Source organism: Microcebus murinus, chromosome 12, assembly GCF_040939455.1.
Source record: "Microcebus murinus isolate Inina chromosome 12, M.murinus_Inina_mat1.0, whole genome shotgun sequence".
Lineage (NCBI taxonomy): Eukaryota > Metazoa > Chordata > Mammalia > Primates > Cheirogaleidae > Microcebus > Microcebus murinus.
In genome coordinates, this window is record NC_134115.1 from 73,455,085 (window position 1) to 73,475,798 (window position 20,714).

The 20,714-nt window shown below is 34.7% G+C and overlaps 1 protein-coding gene across 2 annotated transcripts in view; it reads left to right on the top strand.

The window, feature by feature from the left end:
- KIAA1958 (KIAA1958 ortholog) overlaps positions 1–20,714 on the top strand; it is a 176,486-nt gene that overhangs the window by 123,718 nt on the left and 32,054 nt on the right. For both annotated transcript variants that reach the window (XM_012768924.3, XM_012768921.3), the window contains one exon: positions 19,487–19,659. In XM_012768924.3, coding sequence (XP_012624378.1) covers positions 19,487–19,659 — 173 coding nt within the window. The remainder of the gene's footprint in view (positions 1–19,486; positions 19,660–20,714) is intronic.

Genomic DNA, 20,714 nt, shown 5'->3' on the forward strand with positions numbered 1-20,714 from the left:
TCAATGAGCTTATTGAGATGAAAATTTATAGTCACATCAACAAATGTTTATTGAGAGCTAGGGTCTAGACACTGAGAGTGGAACAAAGATGTATAAAATAGTACCTGTTCTCAAAGACTTTATAAAAGACATTGTAATGAAAGCTTTATTTCATTTTTAAGAGCCCACAGAAAGCTCTATGCCAATACTATTTTGCATAGTTTTCCAAACTTTGTACTCATGCAGTTTGTCCATTATTTATTAATTGAATATGTTGGTTTTCTGTAGAATACATAATACTGCTATGAGCATTTTGTGGAGCATCTTCCTTAGAGCCTATTTTAAAATCAATAATTACATAAAGGCATTTCTGTACCATCCATGGTGTTCACATAGGTGCACAGATGCATAAGAATGTACAGATCTGTCATCAGTGACTGTCATTTATTAAGCACTTACTGTGTGCCATTGTACTAAGTGCTTCTATAAGTTGTTTCACTGAATTCTCACAATAGTTCTATTAGGTAAGTATCATTATTTCTCTTTTATAAAGGAGGAAATCCAGAGAAGTCAAATGGATTGCCCGTGTCACAGTTAATACAAAAGAGCATTAGTATCTGAAACTAGATCTAGATCCCATTAAGCCCTGTCCTTTTCTACTACAGCTGCTTGTTCAAGAAGCAATTTGCTGTGTTCCTATAGACCCTCTGAAGTGATAAATTATAAATTAAATCTCTAGTATAATAAAATCATCAGTGTTCATTCAGCTCTGAATTGAGATCAGTGCCATCACTTGGTATGTTTGTTAGCACATTATTTAGGCCCCATTACTGTAGTTATTTTAACATGGGACATTCAGCAGCATTTCTTTCCCCCAGCCACCGGTAGAGAGCAGAAGTTTGTAGCAGTCTTTAAAGAACACTTAAATTTGTCATGGAGGTGATTGTGTATGTACACAAAGGATTATATAGTTAAGTGACTGTCTTTATTTTTTCCCCTAATAAAATCAAAAACCCAATTTCAAGGGAATTCTTTATAATTCAGACAGGGAAAGGGGAGGGTCTGAGCAGAGAATGCCTATAAGCCAGTACTGCCATCGACCCAGCACTAAATATTGGCTGCTACCAGGGAGTTTGATCTTGCCTGCAAATTTGGTGCCAGCAAATGAACAGTATTTAGTAGAGGATTTTGTTGTTGCTGTTTGTTTTTGTTTTTTAGTTAATTATGATTACTATAGCAGCTTTTAGGGAAAAAATACTGTCCTTAGGAGTCCTAGAATTAGACTATGAAACTGTTCAGATTTTTTCTAGTTTGTTGACTATTTCCACAGTTTAATAAGAGACAAATACTTCTGATTTTAATCAGCCCTCTTCTGGCTGGTTTTCTTTACCTATAGGAAAGCTGTATTTTGATCTTTATTTCTCTAGCCAAAATAAAACTATAATACTTAGCATCTATGAATAAAAACTGTCTATGATAGAAGAAATAAATTTCCAAGCTTCTGGGGAAAATCAAGGGGAATGTATGATAATTTGTTATAGAAAGATTTTTTTAAAGGTTCATTCATTAAAAAATAGTTATAAATACTAAAGAATTAACTAAAGTTCTCTGTCAATCAGTTTAGTAAATATTTCCCAAATAGAATTCCTTTATGCAAGATATATCTCTGTACATCTACCATATATAGTACAGATAGACAGTTACTTATTAATTGTCAAGGGCATCCTCAGTTTCTTGTTTTTGTTTTTTGTTTAATTTGTGGTATTCAAACATTGCTTTTCCTTCCCTTTTGGATCTGGCTGAGATGATGTGAGTACATACCTTTTCATAAAGCAAAGTGATGAAGCTAAAATAATTTATGGATCCTTACCATGAAATAGAACTGAGATAAAAATAATACATTGCAGATATCATCCTGTTGGTGGTTGGTATATTTCTAGTGATATAATAGAAAAGAAGGGATGATATAAACCACATACAACTCTGATTTCACTTTTCTAAACAGAGAAAAGGAAGATATAAAAAATTTCTCATTTGTAAATTGACTAATTAGACCTGCCAATGCTGAGCGAAAGACCTGGTTTGGGGTTTTTTGTTTGTTTTTGAGACAGGGTCTTACTCTGTTGTTTGAACTAGAGTTCAGTGGTGTCATCAGAGTTCAATGCAACCTCAAAGTCCTGGGCTAAAGCAATCCTCTATAGGCATGCACCACCAAGCCCAGCTAATGTTTTAATTTTATTGTAGAAATGGGGTCTCGATATTTTGCTCAGGCTGGTCTTGAACTCCTGGCCTTACATAGTCCTCTCACTGTGGCCTCCCAAAATAATACATTTGCAAGCATGCGCCATCATGCCCAGCTAAAGATTGCATTATTTTTCAAAAGATAGCATTTTAGTACATTTAAATTGAGTTTTTATGTAAACTGTGACTGTGTTGAATTAGAATCAGAGTATTAATTAGGTCAGAGTCCTAATTTGATCAGAATATTAATTAGGTCAGAGTATTAATGTAAGCCATTGCCTTTGTTGAACTACAGTCACAGGGGCTAGACCTGGAAAAGACCCAAGAGATCATCAAGCCCAGTGATTTTCAATGCTGTGAAGAGTAGGGGTTACCATGTCCTCTGAGGAAGGGAGTGGAAAGGGCAGGGGTGGAAACAACAAAGACATCCTCAAACACATATTCCCCAGGAATTCTCATGTCCCCTATGTCCCTACCTTTCTTTGTTGAGACTTACTAGACTGAGATGCTGTTATCTCTATTGTGCATCCTTCAGGTGTGCTGGCTAATCCCGAGAGAGATGAGACCAATGTCCAGGTGCTCACACCTTTTTAGGGTGTGAGCCTTAACTTTGTTATGATTAAAGCCAGGATTAGAACCTAGGCACCCTGACTTCCTGTCCATAGAGTTTATGGAGGAAAACAACCCTACATTTCTAATGGGTTAGAAAGATTTTTTTTTCTTGTTTTCCAAATTGTAATTTCTTCTATTTTTTTATGAGACAGGGTCTCACTCTGTTGCCCGGGCTAGAGTGCCGTGGCATCAGCCTAGCTCACAGCAATCTCAAACTCCTAAGCTCAAGCAATCCTTCTGCCTCAGCCTCCTGAGTAGCTGGGACTACAGGCATGTGCCACCATACCCGGCTAATTTTTTCTATATATTTTTAGTTGGCCAATTAATTTCTTTCTATTTTTAGTAGAAATGGGGTTTCGCTCTTGCTCAGGCTGGTCTGGAACTCCTGACCTCCAGGGATCCTCCCGCCTCGGCCTCTCAAAGTACAAGAATTACAGGTGTGAACCACCACACCTGGCCTATAATTGTTTCTTAAACCCACCAATTTCTATCAGAAGTAGATTCAAACTGCCAGTTTCCAATAGGCTATTTTTAAATGTGAAGGTTCACTTTTCATTGTGTTATATCTTGATTTTAGCAACTTCTTGAAATTTGATAGGATAATCTCTAAATGTAGTTGTTCTTTTATTATAACAAACATCTCTTAGCCTACCCCATTTATATTTAGGGTTTTTTTCTTTCTTTTTTTTTTGTTGGTAGAGATGGGGGGCTTTGCTGTATTGTTCAGGTTGGACTCAAACTCCTGGCCTCAAGCCATCCTTCCACCTTGACCTCCCAAAGTACTGGGATTACAGTGACCCACCATGCCCAGCCTATATTTAGCTTTCAATTATGGAGGGAAAATAAATTATCCACTATCTTCAAGTATATGAATTTCAGTTTTAGGTAGTGAACTAGAAAGTAAATTTTAGTTTAATTTGGTATTCACTTGGATATCCAGCTATTTAGCATCTATATTATTGGTTTTGAATGGAGTCTACAAAATCCTTTTTTAGTCCATGAAAAGTTTTAAAACTCATATTTGAAAATTTGGGACATACCCTCAGTCAAGAGGATCAAATTTCTGTCAACATAATTAGAATGTTTCTGAAGTGAATTTATTTAGAAATACTAAGGGGAAAAATTGGAACTAATGAAAAAGTGCTACACCAGGAAGATGTAGAAATACAAACTATTTGTATTTCTCTGTATTGCTTATTCTGAAAAGGAATTCAAGCATAAATATTAAAATTTTCACAATTTTTATTTTATAAATTACAAGATCATAGTTGAAAAAAGATCAAATTCTAGGCTGTTTAAAAAAAGGTACAATGTAATTATTTATCTTTTTATGGAATGTTGAATTTTGCTAGATTTCTAATGTTTGTCTTAGTATTACACTGGAATTAGAGAGCATTTTTACCATTTGCATTCATTTCAACAAGAGCTTTGAAAATGCTTTGGCATAATTTATTTGTTTGTGGTAAATAGGATTAGGAAGATAGGAATCAGCAATATAGACTCCTAACAGTAATTGTGCATACTGTATTTAGTGATTTTTATGCCTGTTTATTTTCTGTAATTCTCATATTTTATAAATCAAATATCTTAGTGTACTTTCACTAGAAATTAATTTATAATTGATTATTTATACTGGATGAAGTAGCAGGTCCATGTTTAGTATTAATCCACTCAGATTAACTTTATCTAACTGAACTTTTATATCTACAGTCCATTATATTACAACTTTTTAAATAACATTTTTAACAAAAGAACTTTGTTTTATAAAACATTTGTTACAAAAAAAACCCATCTTGCCAAAAACCATTACAATTTCTATGCATTGTGTAATATTCAGTGATGTCATTGTTGAGATTTTGCATGTTGTTATAGGTGCTCTTTCATGTGTGTGTTTGTGGTGTTTATATGGAATTGTTAACCATAATTGCTGCTATCACTTACTGTAGTTAAACTGAAAAACTGTGTTAAAAGGCTGTGCCAGTCAACATTTGTATGTGTAACTTGAGTAAGTATGTACTTTGTTGTTTAACATTTTGAGCCAGCACTTAGTGGCTTCTACAGAAGGAAATATTGTAGTCATCAAAGTGGTGCCAAACTTGAAAATCTTGTGTTATATATATAATTCCAGGCCAGGTCAGCTTTTCTCCCACACTTTACCAACTCTTTAAAAACAAAATATCTGCAAAAAGAGAAAGAAAGCAAGAATTCTGAACTTTTCTAGTGCTCCCTCCCTTAGGGTTTTGAATCTTTTTTTTCTTCTGATACTTGAACACCTTACAGAAAAGTCTAATAGAATGACAACAGAGCAGCAGAATTTCCCTTGATCTGGATATTTTTTAACTGAACAATGTAACAACAGAGTACTAAGAGGTACAGACATTATTTTTGTTAATTTCCGTGGCTTATTGTTTGAATTGCATTTAATAAGAGTATTTAGTAATTTTATTTTCTTTATAAGGGACCATTGAAGCCTTGCAGTTCCAAATGTCAACTTTTACATTTAGCATTTGCATGGACTTATTTAACATATTTGGTTGCCTTATGACCGTCAGGATTTTTTCATGCCCACCTGTCTAGCTTGGTTCCTCGTGTTTCCATCTTGCCTCAGCAATTCCAAACAAACTCTGAAAGTGGAGAGAAAATTGTTTGAACAGATTAACTCTACTATACATTGTTAAAATTCAACATGGGGGAAATATCATTATGCTTTTATTTATACTTTTAAAAGGGAGGGAAAGCTATCATAAAATGTTAAAGAAAGAGGGCTGCTTCCTGAAGAGCCTTTTTACACCAACATGCCAAAACTCCTTACTTCATGCAGGGTTTCCTTCTGTCAGTTCAATGGGCTTATAATTATAAGATTCCTTTAATAAAGGGATAATCTCCTGAATTATAGAAAGGCTTTTTGTGTGACTGTCAGATACATAGCGACAGCCAAAGCTGTATTTGGACACATTTCTGCTGAAATTACTGATTTAATTCTAAGAATATTAAAACTAATTCATCAAGGCCCCCACCATTTCTTTGCTTAAAGGAAAAGAAAGGCGGATTTTAACTGTGAGCCTTTTCTCTAGAATATGCTTTAAACATTTGCCCCTCAGTGAGGTGATAAAGCAATAAAAATAAATTCAATTGTGTATGGTTCTGCCTCTGTCCAGTGGCCTCCAGAGTCACACAAAAGTATTTCTTGATTCCTATATTTGGGGTTTTCAGGCAAAGTCTTTGCACCAAGAATTCCTTTTATATTTTGAACACCAAAGATGATGGCATGATATGTCCTGATGATTAACAATTTCTATTAGATAGCAGTGGGCACATTTATTTGAATCCTGCCTTTGGATATATTTCGCATCTTTGGGTCTTCTGGACATTTTGTATGTCTATCCTGAGGCCTTTTTGCCCAGGGCAGTTTTTAATCAGATAATACATATATACTTATTGGGTTTCTAATTTATGGAGTTTCCAATGTCCCCCATGACTTTAAACGCTCTCACTGCTAAAATAGACATAGACTTGCCAGATTAACCTCATGGTAAGTACAGTTTGTACCTTTTACATTGTAATCCGAAAATGTAACTGTAACCCCATAGGCCTGAAACCTGGTGAGAGAGGGACTGGAAGCATGTTGATTCAACAGAATCACTATGTATGATTCATTTATCTGTGAAAATGAGGAACTTTTGTGGTTTAGTAGAGTGAATGCTCTATTCAACTTCAATAAGGTCTTCCCTCTTATAAATTTTTAGAATGTTTTGAAGGTTTATTTTACTCTTGTCACTTAAAAGTTAATTGGGAATAAAAAGATAGATTTATTAATGCAGTCACTATAATTTAAGACCAGGCATCTGTTTGGAAATACAATAACCACAATTAATACTTAGAAAAAAATTATGAAAAAATATGCTACTGTTCTTTGAGGCTGCATTTACTTTCCCCCATTTGATAGATTGTTATTTTTACATATATTCTCTGGCCACTTGACTTTTAACTAATTTATGTGAAAAACACTTGTGCCTGTTGCAATCAAATCATATTTTAAAACATTTTTAAGCTGCTACAATTATAATTTGTGAAAGAAAGAAGAGAAAAGTGAATTGAAATGGAGCAAAACTTCTGTTAATATATTGTGTGACTGTGATGCTCTTGGTCAGTTAATCCACTGGTTGATATTTGTAATAATAATAGAACCTCTTTCATTAAGAGTACACTATTGGTTTCATTTTTATTTTGCTGCTCACTGATTTTTTACACCAAGAGGTTTTCATCTTTATCAGCTCACTGTTTTTGCTTCATATTTGTCTGTGTACTTGTGCTCTAATAAAATTCTAGTTTTATGTCCCAGTAGTTTATTCCATTGTGTGTATAATGTTTGCCTCTAATGTGGTGTAATTTTCTATTGTTTTTGATATTTGTTGGTACAGCCTAAAACTTATGGAAATAAGAAAAGCAATCCAATAAAGTCAGCTAATGAGTGTTAATGATGTCTCTATAATGAGAGCATGCTTTAGTCACAGTATTATGTCTATATTTGGGTATGATGACCAGTCTTCATTCATTTAATAAATTGTTTCTGCAAAGGTGGCTGGTTTTTGTAGCTACAACAAACAATTTAAAAAAGAAGTTCAACTACATTTTGAAAAAAACTATGTTGGCCTGAACACTGCATGGGTTCCAGGATATATAGTCAATGCATATTGAGCCAAGCATCCCTGTGGTGTTCCTAACCACTGAGGGGAATGAATCCTGGAAGGCGAAGCATCTGTGCACGTGATTGCTCAAACACAGCCCATAGGGTAGCAAAAATCCTTTTGTAAAGGACCTACGACTGAATTAATCAAAGGTTTCCTGGAGCCCCAGGCCTGAAAATCTTGTTAATGGAGCAGAAAGTCCCAAACAATGAATTCATTGTCTATCTGTGGAGCTCTCTTGGCCATTTTTCTTTACCTCCAGTAATGTCCTTGTCAGATGCTTTTTAAATAGGTGCAAAATTATACTAAGCTATGGGGATATTGTGTTCTGGGCTTCCTTATTTTGGGGAGAATCTTTTTAGTCAGTTGTAATTCTCCATGTGCCATTATTTAGCTCATATGACAGTGTTCTTTGAGCAGAATAGGAATGGTTGTTCAAAATAACTATAACTAAGTTGGTTAATTTCAGACATCATTTTTGTGTGACTAAAATTAATAATGAAAAAATGTATTAAAACATCTAAAAATGTTTTCTCTTACAATTATTTTGCAGAAGTGCAAATGTATTTCTTTCACGTCTGAATAATCCACTAAAGTCTTTACTCATAGCTGAGTATTCCAAATAGAAACAGTGACTGCATTTTTGTATGATAGTAGTTTAGATTTATTAAAACTATAAATAGTTATGACTTTATCTTTTCATAGTACTTTAACCAACAAGGAACCCATCTTTGAATGTGTTTGCAAGTTATACATTTAAAATGTGACAAATCTTACTTCCTTGATGGGGAGAGAATATGAGAATTCAAATTGAGTAATACTTAGCTACAAATCAAAATGTTTCTTTTTAAAAAATATTTTTAATTTATTCATAATCTTTTCCAACAGGATTTCATGTGACTAAAATAGCTAATATGTATAAAATATTTAATGCTGGTGATATATCATCTCAAAAGATAATTTTAAAAGCAAACACTGAATTTGATGGCAAATCTTTTCAGGCTGAATTATTGTTTTAAAAATGGAAGTAAAACCAGCATTTGCTTTATTAAGATCTATAATGCTTTAAAAATGCCAAGGTAATAAATAAATATTCATTATGAGTAATTTGGCAAATACTAATAAATATAAAATAGGAAATAAAAATCATAGGACTCTTCTTACTCATAGATATGAACTTTTAACATTTTGGTATCTTATTTTGGAAATTTTTCTTCCATAGATATAGTTCAAAAATTGTAATTAAATGTATTTACTATTTTTGTATGTTTATAAAGATCTTTAGCCCTTGAAAAGGGATTGTTATATAGCTACATAGTTTTCCATTGCATAGATGTGTCAAAATCTATTTTACAATGCTGTTGTTGGATTGGATTTGTCTCCAGTCTTTTACTTTTATAAATTTGCCCAGAATATCCTTGAGCATACATTTGTGTATACCTCTCTCATTAAATCCTTAGGAGGTAAATTTCTAAAAGAGAAATTCCTGGGCCAAGTAAAAAAAATTATTTATTTTTCTTACATATACATTTCCAAAGTCCTAGTGATTTTTATAACTTGCAAAAATAATATGTTCATATTATTAAACCTAAAGCCCCACAGAGCTAGTTACTGATTAACGTGGTATGTATTCATCCAAAATTTTTACTATAAAATTATAAATCATTTAAATTTTGTTTTCTTATAAAAAATGGAATCATGCTATGCATATTATCCTAAAATGAATTTTTTCCTATATTGCAGAACAGTTTTCATGTTAGCATGTAGGAGAGTAGCATAATTTTTAATGACTACATGTAAATATATATGCAGTTATTTAATTATTCCTCTATTAATGGTTTTGGCGAGCATCTTTGTTCATTTATCTTTGCATATTTGTGTATTTCTGCATTTAGCTGAAATTGCCCACCAAAAAGCTGTACTGATGTACACATTATCCAGCACTGTTTGAGAGTGCAGGTTCCCTGACAACCTGGCTAACATTTAGATACGGGACTTTTTGTATTTTTGCCAGTCTGATAAATTATAATGCCTATTATTAATGCTTTCCATTATTTATATTTCCAAATAATTGCCAGTCATATCTGGGGCCCATTTTCTAGTGAGTTATCTTTCTCCTGTTGATTTTAGGAGCTTTTCCTTTGTCCTTTGCCACCTCATGTTTTACAAGTATTTTCTCCAGTTATGTTTATTGTCTTTTAAAATTCGTTTAGCACAGAATTTTCATCTGTTTATCTACATTTTATACCTTCTGGGTTGTGTCATGTTAAGAAAGTCTTTCCTCTCTCCCAAAATCATGAAAATCGTCATCTTTATGGAAACAGCATTTTTAAAAAGCCATTTGGAAATGTGTTTTGTGTATATGATATGAAATAGGTATCTGCATTTGCTTTTGTTATAGCTTTTCCAACTCGATAGCTAATTCTACCTTTTATTGAAACATCCATGTTTCACCAACAATTTGAAGTAAAGCCTTTATTATACACTCAACATGTATATGCACATACTTATTTTGGACTCTTCTGTAGTGATGATCTATTAGTCTACTTATTTAACAGTAACTTACAGTTTAAATTATTACAGCGTTAAGGTACATGTTTATATTTTTCAGAGCAAGACCTCCCAGTTACTATTTTCAAACTTTCCTTCCTTATATATTTATTCTCTTAAACTTTAGAATCAATCTGATAAATACTAACAGAAAAAGTAGCTTTTAATTAGAGTTACATTGGATTTAAAGATTACTTGAAGAAACTAAACATCTTTGTAATATTGAGCCTTCCCATCCAGGTACATAGTATAACAGACTAACTTTTCAATTATTAGATTTGTGTATATGCTTTTAAGGATTTTTTGAAAAATTTCTTACTGAATTATATAGAAAGAAAAGTATATAAATCATTAGTGTATAGCTTGATTACTTTTTATGAAACAAACATATTGCTGGAACCACTGCCCAGAGGAGGACATAGAACATTACCTGAACCCCAGAAGCTCTCTGTTGTTACCTTCCTAAGGTAACTCTATACTTTCACCATAGAGTCATTTTATGTGTTTTTTCGAATTACATAAATGGACCCTTTCAGTATCTTCAGTGTCTGGCTTCTTTTGCTTAACATTATGTTTGTGGAATTCATCCATATTTTTGCATATAATTCATTCCAGTAGTCCATTCCTTGTTACTATTGTGTGATAATTCATTGTATAAATATTTTATAATTTCATATGCATATTATTATGGATATAGGGTTATTCCAGTTGGGGCTATCATTAATTATGCTTTTATGAACATGCATACATATGTGCCTTTTGATACGTATATATACACATTTCTGTTGGGTATATATTCAGGTATAGGATTTACTGGGTCCTAGAATAGGTGTATGTTCAACTTTAGTAGATACTGTCAATTAGTTTCCAAAGTGGTTGTACAAATTGATGCTTGTACCCTCTAAGAGTGTTCCTATTGCTCCACATTTTTATTAGCACTTGATATTTACATATTTCATTTTTCATTTTAGACATTTTGATAAGTGTATTTTATGTTTCTTAGAATGTTTATATTTCTTCTGTGCAAGGCCCATTCAAGTTCTGTACATTTTTAATTGGACTATCTCTTTTTTATTTGTTAGATAAATGTATTACAAAATGTCTTCTCCCACTCTGTGGCTTGCCTTTTCATCTCCTTTTTCTTTTTCTTTCTTTCTTTCTTTCTTTTTTTTTTTTTTTTTGAGGCAAGGTTTTGCTCTGTCACCTGGGCTAGAGTAGTGGCCTCATCAGAGCTCACTGCAACCACAAACTCCTGGGCTCAAGTGATCCTCCTGCCTCAGCCTCCCAAGTAGCTGGGACTACAGCTCCACGCCACCACACTCTGCTAATTTTTCCATTTTTGTTTTTCTTTTCGTAGAGACAGGGTCTCGCTATGTTGCTCAGGGTGGCCTTAAGCAATCCTTCTGACTCAGCCTCCCAAAATGCTGGGGTTACAGATGTGAGCCACTGTACCCAGCCTTTTTTTTTTTTTTTTTCTGGCCTCTTAGTGGTGCATTTTGATAAATGTCTGTTTTTCATTTTAATGGAATCCAATTTAAATCTTTTACTTTTGGGATAGTGATTTTGATGTCTTGTTTAAAACTGTGTGTACCCCACAGTCATAAAGCTGGTCTCTGATCTTTCCTTCTAAAAGCTTGATTGTTTTACCATTCACATTTAGGTCATAATCCATTTGGAGTTCTTTTTTGTTTATTTATGATATAAGGTAGAGATTGTGTGAGGGATTTTTGTGTCTGTATTTATGACCTGAGTTAGCCTGCAATTTTCTTGTATTGTTCTTCCATATTTTTATAGAAAAGTTAATGCTGCCCTATAAATGAAATTGGCTAGTATTCCTTCCTTTTATATTCACTAGCAGAGTTTTATAGATTTGGCATTGTTTGTTCCTTTAAGGTTAGAAGAATTTAATGGTGAAATCCCTCTGAATCTGAAGTTTTCTTTGTGATATTCTTAATTATAGATTCAATTTCTTTAGTGGATATAGTACTATTCAAACTTTGTTTCCGATTCAGTTTTGGTAAGTTGTGACTTTTCTGGATATTTGTCCATTTTATCCAAATTTTCAAATTTATTGGCATTTATTATTTTAAAGTTGTTTATAAGATCTTTTTACTATTTACAGGATCTATAGTGATAACCCTCTTTTCATTCCTGGCATAATAATTTATGCCTTCTCTCTTTTTTTTTTTCTTGTTAGTTTATTAATTTTGTTAGTCTTTTCAAATCCATCTCTTGCATTACATTTTTAAATATAAATTTCTTTCCTACTTCATTGATTTCTGGTTTTTTGTTTGTTTGTTTGTTTGTTTTGGTTTTTTGGTTTGTTTTGTTTTTTAAGAGACAAAGGGTCTCACTCTGTCACCCAGGCTTGAGTGCAGTGATGTAATCATAGCTCACTAAGTCTCAAAATCCTGGGCTCAAGTGATCCTCCTGCCTCAGCCTCCTGAGTAGCTGGTACTACACGTATGTACCACCATGCCCTGCTAATTTTTCTATTTTTTTGTAGAGACAGGGTCTCACTATATTGCCCAGGGTGGTCTGGAACTCCTGGCCTCAAATAATATACCCACTTAGGCCTCCCAAAGTGCTGGGATTGCATGTGTGAGCCGCTGTACCCAGCCGATTTCTGTTCTTAATCATAGTGTTTCCTTCCTTCTACTTATTTGAGTATATTTGTTTTTTTATAATTTCTTGGTATAGTTGATATTCAGCTTTTCTTTTCTAATCTATACATTGAATGCTATTATTTTCTCTTTAAACACTGCAATAACTGCATCCCACAACTTTGACATGTTTGTCATTATCACTTGGTTTGAAATATTTTCTAATTCCCATTAATTTGTTAACCATACCCTGCTAGGAACCCATCTTTAAATGTGTACTTGAATATTTGTGTAGCTGTTCCACTGAAATTGCTGTAGATTCCAGGCTACTGCTTTCCGTTTGGGCTCTATAATCCACACTGCAACTCAGCAAATGCCCCAAGAAAAAAACATGGCGACCAGTGCAGGACTCACCTCTGTGCATTTCCCTTCTCGCTGGGATTTTTGCTCTTTGAGTTCCAGTTACTTTGCTTGTTCTCCAGTGCATTTTATCCAGCTTTATCTTCAGCAGGAAGAGGAGTATAATACCAGCTAATTCATTATAGTCCTCCTGCCATCATTTTAAGTTTTCCATACATCATGTTTTCATTCCTGGTGCTTTTTCTTTTTTCTTTCTTTTTTTTTTTTGTCTTTTGTTAACCTGTTTTGATTGTTGCTAGATAGATTACTGATGTTGGATTTTTGTTTTTAATTCTGTTTCTGCTGATATTTCATTTCTTTATTTACTTTCTTGTTTGAAAATCTTATATACATTCTAATAGTTGTTTATCTTAGGGTGCATTTTTAACAAACAGATTTAAACATAAGTTTTTTTACATATAAAAATTAATCCACATCAGTAATCTCTTCTTTTTTCCTCTCTGCTCCCTACCCTGCCCAAACAGAATGAGATTTCAGTCACATTATTTATATCATCCTTTCCATTTCCCCATATTTTATTGAAATTATGGGGAATTTTAGTTCAAGATTTTTGTTCCATCATGCTGCATCTATTCTCATTATCCTCTTTTTAAAAAAATAAGGAGATATGATTTACATATATAATACAGTCATTTCTTAAAAATTGTGTTAAGCTTTATTGCCACTTAACATTAAAAATAAATTCTTTGCTCCTCACTATGTCTTATACCCTATATCTTCCCCTTTCTGTGATCCATTTTTCATTTTGTTGGCAAATATTCATGACTAATCTTTTGCTACTTCTTTTGTGATTGAAAGTATATTTATGGCCAGGTGCAGTGGCTCACACGTGTAATCCCAGCACTTTGACATGCCAAGGCAGGAGGATCCCTTGAAGCCAAGAGTTTGAGACTAGCCTGGGCAACCTATCAAGACCCTATGTCTACAAAAAAAATTTTTTTTTAATTAGTCAGGTGTGCTGGTATGTACCTGTAGTCCCAGCTATTCAGGAGGCTGAGGCAGGAGGATAGCTTGAGCCCAGGAGTTCAAGACTACAGTGAGCTGTGATCACGCCACTGCACTCTAGCCAGGGCAACAGAGTAAGACTCTGTCTCTTAAAAAAATAATAATAATAAAAGAGTAAATGTCTTTATTTTTCCCTAGCACTTGAATGATATTTTTGCTAAGTAATACATTTTCCCATTTATAGTCCTTTTCCTTCACAATTCTGGGGAGACAGAGTCATTGTTTTTATTTGTTTGTTTTTGCCATTTGGTGCCACTAATGAGAAATCGAATTCTTGCCTGTTGATGGCTTTGTCTGCCTACCAGAAAGATTGTAGAATTTTCTCTTTGTTCTTAGACTTTGGAAATTTCACCAAGATATGTTTGTATGTATGTTTTCTTTCACTATTTCTGTTTCATAATTCATGAACCTTAATACCCTGAAGATTCAAATTTTACTTTGATTAATGGAACTTTTCACATATTACTTCTTTCACCCTGTCCTTTGAATTCTTAAGATGGATATTTAATCTCCTGGATCTGCCTTCCATGTGTCTCAACTTCACCATCATAATTTTTATATTTTTATTACTTTGGCCTGTTGGAAAGATTTCTTCTAGATTGCTAATTTGCCTTTTAGCCGCTTTCATTCTAATACTCAGCTCTTCTATTAAGTGTTTTTAAAATATATTTTTTCAACTTACCTTGAGGAATCTCCTATTCCATTCCTACTTACCATTCTACGAAAACAATTTTTAAACAATATTGATGATGTACAGATTAATTTAATTTCTGACAATCTCCAAAGAAGAAGCTGTCCCATCCTTACAACTAATTCATTTCAAAATTTAGTAGTTCAAGGGAATATTCTTTCTTACATCTCCTCTGTCCATTTATGTTTCCAGTGAGAATATGAAGCTCTGCTGTAATGGTGGGGACCTAGGGGGAATCATATCATTTATTGTTCAAAACTGGATACTTTAGAAAGTAAAAGGGGCACTAATACAGTTATATGCATACGACAGATTGGAACACTCCTGGAAAAATGGAAAATATGTCAACTCTAGGCTTATGTAGCAGTATTATATAGTCAGATTGGTTTTTATACCAGGGAGAAGTCTGGATGCAATAAACTAGAGACCCAGAGACAATCAATTAAGATCAGTAGGCCAGGTGCAGTGGCTCACTCCTATAATCCTACCACTCTGGGAAGCCAAGGCAGGAGGATAGCTTGAGGTCAGGAGTTCGAGACCAGCCTGAGCAAGAGCAAGACCCCCATCTCTACTAAAAATAGAAAAAATTAGTTGGGCAACTAAAAACAGAAATGAAAAATTAGCCAGGTGTGGTGACAAGTGCCTGTAGTCTCAGCTACTTGGAAAGCTGAGGCAGGAGGATTGCTTGAGTCTAGGAGTGTGAGCTAGGCTGACTCCGCAGGACTCTAGCCCAGGAGACAGAGTGAGACTGCCTCAAAAAACAAAAATGAAAAAGAGCAGTAGCTTACAATCATATATAAATGACTGATTCATAGATCTGGAACATCAATCTTTTATTCAGATGTTATTGATTGCCTATGTCAAGCTCTGTTGTGGGTGCTAAGATCATAGAAACCCAGTCCTCAGGAAATCTTACTGTCTCTCAGAGGACACTGGACATGCCACCTCTTTGTCTTCAGGTGATGAAACCTGCTGGGGGATTATAGAGTTGAGCTTGAATTTGGTTCCCCTAATTCCTAGGTTCTGCTCTCACAGGTGCATCTGCCCAGGTACTTCCTAATTGCACATAAAAAAAATGATGAAATGATACAAAGAAATGCCTCTGCCTGGTCTTTTATTCTCTGTAATAAAGATGCTTTTTTTCCTTAAAAATTTTTTTCAATCATTTTAAATTTCCTGGGTGTTTCTTGTTTTCCTATTTCTTCTTTTCCAGGGAAAGCTGTTCTTGTTTTAAGCATGCATTATCCTCTCAAATCTCTCTAATGATATATTTGTAATGTTTAAAATTTTTTCTTTGGTTAACTCTATCTTCAGGGGAAAAAGTAGGGAATGTGGAATTAGTTGCTCTGTTTGTGTAGCTTTGGTCACTATCATGCTATTGGTTTTCTCAATTGCCAAGTGATGTTTGTGTATTCACATTTTTAAAATTCAAGTCTAGATTGATCATTATTGGTAGCTCATAGGGATTTCCTTAGATATCGTTAAAGGTTCCTGTTTGTTTACATCTGGGCAGAGCTCACTTCTGCAGGTAATAGTTGAACACAGGGCTGTGCAAGTGGACTTAAGCCAGCTATAATGAGTGGCCAAAGAAATGCTCATGAATAGGCTTCCTTTCAGGGTGTATAAGCTGGAAACAAGCTAGGAAACTGGAACTCTCTCAATTGTAGACACAGGAGAAGAGTGACTTACATGAGAGATGGTTTTTCATTCAAGGATTTCTTTGCTTTTCTTAGCTGTTTTTCTTTTTTTTTTTTTTTTTTGAGACAGAGTCTCGCTTTGTTGCCCAGGCTAGAGTGAGTGCCGTGGCGTCAGCCTAGCTCACAGCAACCTCAAACTCCTGGGCTCGAGTGATCCTTCTGCCTCAGCCTCCCGGGTAGCTGGGACTACAGGCGTGCGCCACCATGCCCGGCTAATTTTTTTTTTTTTTTTAATATCAGTTGGCCAATTAATTTCTTTCTATTTATAGTAGAGACGGGGTCTCGCTCTTGCTCAGGCTGGTTTTGAACTCCTGACCTTGAGCAATCCGCCCGCCTCGGCCTCCCAAGAGCTAGGATTACAGACGTGAGCCACAGCGCCCGGCCTTAGCTGTTTTTCTTTTTTCCCCACTCTCTGTGTCTAATGAAACTACCCAGAGTTACCTGAGGCAATGTCCCCTTTCCTCTCTCTTACCCTCTGGCCCTGAGGTTAGCCCTCTGCAGCAAATTGCCCTCATCTTCCATGCTGGTGGTAAATGATGTAAGCGGTGGTTGTATGGAGAGCAGGATAATCGTTCATAGCTGTCTGGAAGTCCTTAAGCTACACTACCATGCCCAGCTTTTCCTAACCTTGAGCTCGGAGTTTGTCCCATTCTCTAGTGGAAAAAATAACTCAGATCGTTTTTTAGGAGTCCCCTCTTTTTCCTGTATCCAGTTACAAATTTTTACTTTTGTTTGTTGCTCTGTTGATATAGTTTCCTAAAAATTTCCTCAGCAGCATAACACTATAGCTTCTACCCCCAAAATCTTAAAGTAGTTTATTAAGCAAATATAATTTAATCCTTAAATATAATCATGAAGGAACCATAGATGTCATTTAATCATTTTCACACAATTGCTTTCCCGTTACATAAGCATACAAGCATTCTATACCTGTTTCCTTATATACTAGGATTTTAGTTTCCATTTTCAATGTATATATAATCTGTGTCCTGTGATACAAATGAAGAAACAATAAAATTATTTAAGGGCATATAATTGTTTAATGTAAATAATTAAACTTGGCTGGCCGTGGTGGCTCACATCTGTAATCGTAGCACTCTGGGAGGCCGAGGCAGGAGGATTGCCTGAGGTCAGGAGTTCGAGACCTGTCTGAGCAAGAGCAAAACCCTGTCTCTACCAAAAATAGAAAAAATTAGCCCAGTGTTGTGGTACACACCTGTAGTTTCAGCTACTTGGGAGGCTGAGGCAGGAGGACTGGTTGAGCCTAGGAGTTTGAGGCTGCAGTGAGCTATGATGATGCCACTGCATTCTACTCAGGACAACAGAGTGAGACTCTGTCTCAAAAAAAATTTAACCATCCTGTTTGAAACTATAGTGGTTATCAAAATAAATCAGACTTAGTTATTCTTATTGAAGGTTAATACAAGTAAATTTTGGGAGATCAGAATAGTTTTCATAAGCATGAGAGGTTAATAATCTAAGTTGTATTATTTTTTATTTCTATTTTTTAAATTTTTTAAATGTATAATAATTGCTGGGGGTGGTGAGAGGAATATACCTATTATACATGTCACAGTTGCTTCAGGGAGTTGTTTGTTCCTCTCCTGCTACATTTATTAAAGCAGATTGTGTGTTCAACAGTTTGGAGCAGGATCAAGACTTAAGGGGTAAAGACACAGTGTTAAGAAGCATGCAAACCAATTAAAGAGATCTGGACACAAATAGAACATACTCTTAAAAAATAATAAAGGATATGTGAGGCACATATTGAAGAAGGAAATGAGGAAGTTGGATTAGTGTGGGAAAGGTTAAGTAGAAGTTAGTTTGAAATTGAAAAAAGACTATATTTTGGTTGGCACTAAGACCACGTGGAGATTACTCAGGGAAGGTGCAGTGTGTATGTCCTGGGGGCAGCTGGAGACTGGTGGCTTAGGATAGAGGAGCCCCTCAGTGGGAGCAGTGAAGGTGAGGTGGGTTAAGTAGAGTTAACCCCAATTGCAGATCACCTTGGTAATTGCATTAACTTCATTTTGCCATTTCTCACAGACCTAGCCAGTTATGCCTTGTTTGAATACAGAAACTTTCCAGAGAGGGTCAGAGCTATTAGATTGGCAATGTTTATACTTTGAGATGGTCTGCCTTGACTTTTTTTTTTTTTCTCTCCAAAGATAATAATTTGAACAGGTTAAGCCTGGTTTTAACAAATCACAGAGTATAAAGAAAGGCCAGCTAATCGTTACGGTCTAGGTTATCTCTTTGATAACCAACAACTTAAAGTGGACATATTGAGAAAGACCAGTCTTTATCTGAAATAGTTCTGACAATTTAAAATATGTTCCTCATAAAAATGAGAATATGTGAGGCCCTCTGGAGTATTCCTCCCTCTTTCCCTAATATTTCTTTCACTTGGCCTTCCATATCTAATTTGAAGGTAGTTGATGGGTTGTGGAATCAGCTTTAAATATCTCTTTATCAACTTGTGAGAAGGATTAAAGAAATATGCTAATGCCATTCATTCAAGGCATCCAGTAATGGCACACAAGACATTTGAGACTATATATTATAAAGAAATAATAGTGCTTCATATGCTAAGGATGTATAATTTTTCTCTTTATTTCCTTCCTTCCTGCCTTCTTTCCTTCTATCTTTTGATTGCTGTTATTATGGAAATGCTAATCTTTTCCAGTGAAAATTTTAGATAGAACATTCTTTGTTTTTTCTCATTCATTTTTTTCCCCTTCTATTACTACATTAGTACGTAAGTTAGTATATATGGCAAAATAGTTGGGATTAAATGCAAGGTTACTGCCTTGATTCCATGCTATAAATATTGTTCCCTATTTTATTTATTCTAATATATGTATACTTGAAAATTTTTTTATTTTTTGAAGTGTTATCTTTTAGGGAGTTTTCTGTTTTTTTTAACATGATCCCAAGATGTAATTCTCTAAAGAAGAGAATGGCAAATTATGTTAATGCTTTTGTTGTTTTTGTTTCTAGCTTATTCTACTAAGCTCAACAAATTTCCTGTATTTAATATTAATGATGACTTGAATGATCTGTGTACCAGTGCAGTAAGCCCAAATACTACCAAAGCCACGCGGTACGCCCTGAATGTGTGGCGATATTGGTGCATGACCAACGGGCTCAAAGATCACACGGACATCACCAAGGTAAGGGACTCTTGAGTTTACTTCTTTTTTCAGCCAACTTCATTGAGCTTTGACGTCCTGGGCACTGTGATAAGCATTGTAGGGAACACAGAGTAGTTGCTGTCTGCCTGGGGAACTTTTTAAAGAACGTAAAATAGAAAAAACATATTCACAGTACAAAGCAGAATGTAATACATGTTTTATGAACTTATAAAATAGAAATGCCTGAAAAATTCAGTTAGATAAATTGATTTCAATTTGTTAAAACTAGAGAGAGAATTGATATTTCAGCCATATTTTGAGGGAGAGGTAGGATTTTAGTAGAATTAGGTGAGGGCAGGAGTTTTCTAGGCTGAGTGATGTGAGGAAGAGTAAAATTTGGGGCAAATCTTGCCTATGGCAGAGGCATCACATATCAATATAGCAGACTATAAAATCAGATTTTTATAAGTACAAAGATAAAATCTTGTGAACATTGAGAAGTCATTGAGGTTTATTTTTGTTTTTGCTAGGGCGAGACTTTATTTGAAAGGATTATTGCAGTGGGGGAAAAGGGATTATTGCAATAGGGAGAACACTCTGACCATAAGATCTGTAAGCATCTTAAGGGTTAGACAAAAGGGCAACCATTGAAGTTTTTTGAGCAGAAAGGAACATAAAGAAAGAGGTACTCTGGAGAAATTAGTTGGAAGTGATAAGCAAAAAGTTATTTAACATCCTTGGTCCTCAGTTCCTCCATTTTGAAAAGAAGCTTTTAAGATCCCTTCCAAAGTTTGAAATGTTTGAAGTTTGTGAATGGAAGAAAAATAATCTTGGACGTGTGGAGGCAGATGTCCAAAATACAGAAAGATACTGTAGTTTGACTTGGCTACATTCAGTCTAAATCAGAAGGACATGTCCAATAAGCAGTTGGGAATGTGAGATTTAAAACAAGGTGGAAATATTACAGCTGGAAGTATATATTGAAAGGTCTTGAAAATAGAGGTCATAGTTGAAGCCCAGAGGCAAGTGAGATCTCAGAGTTTGGGTGACATGTTTAGGAAATCAACAAGAGATAAAATAAGAAATCCAGGCTT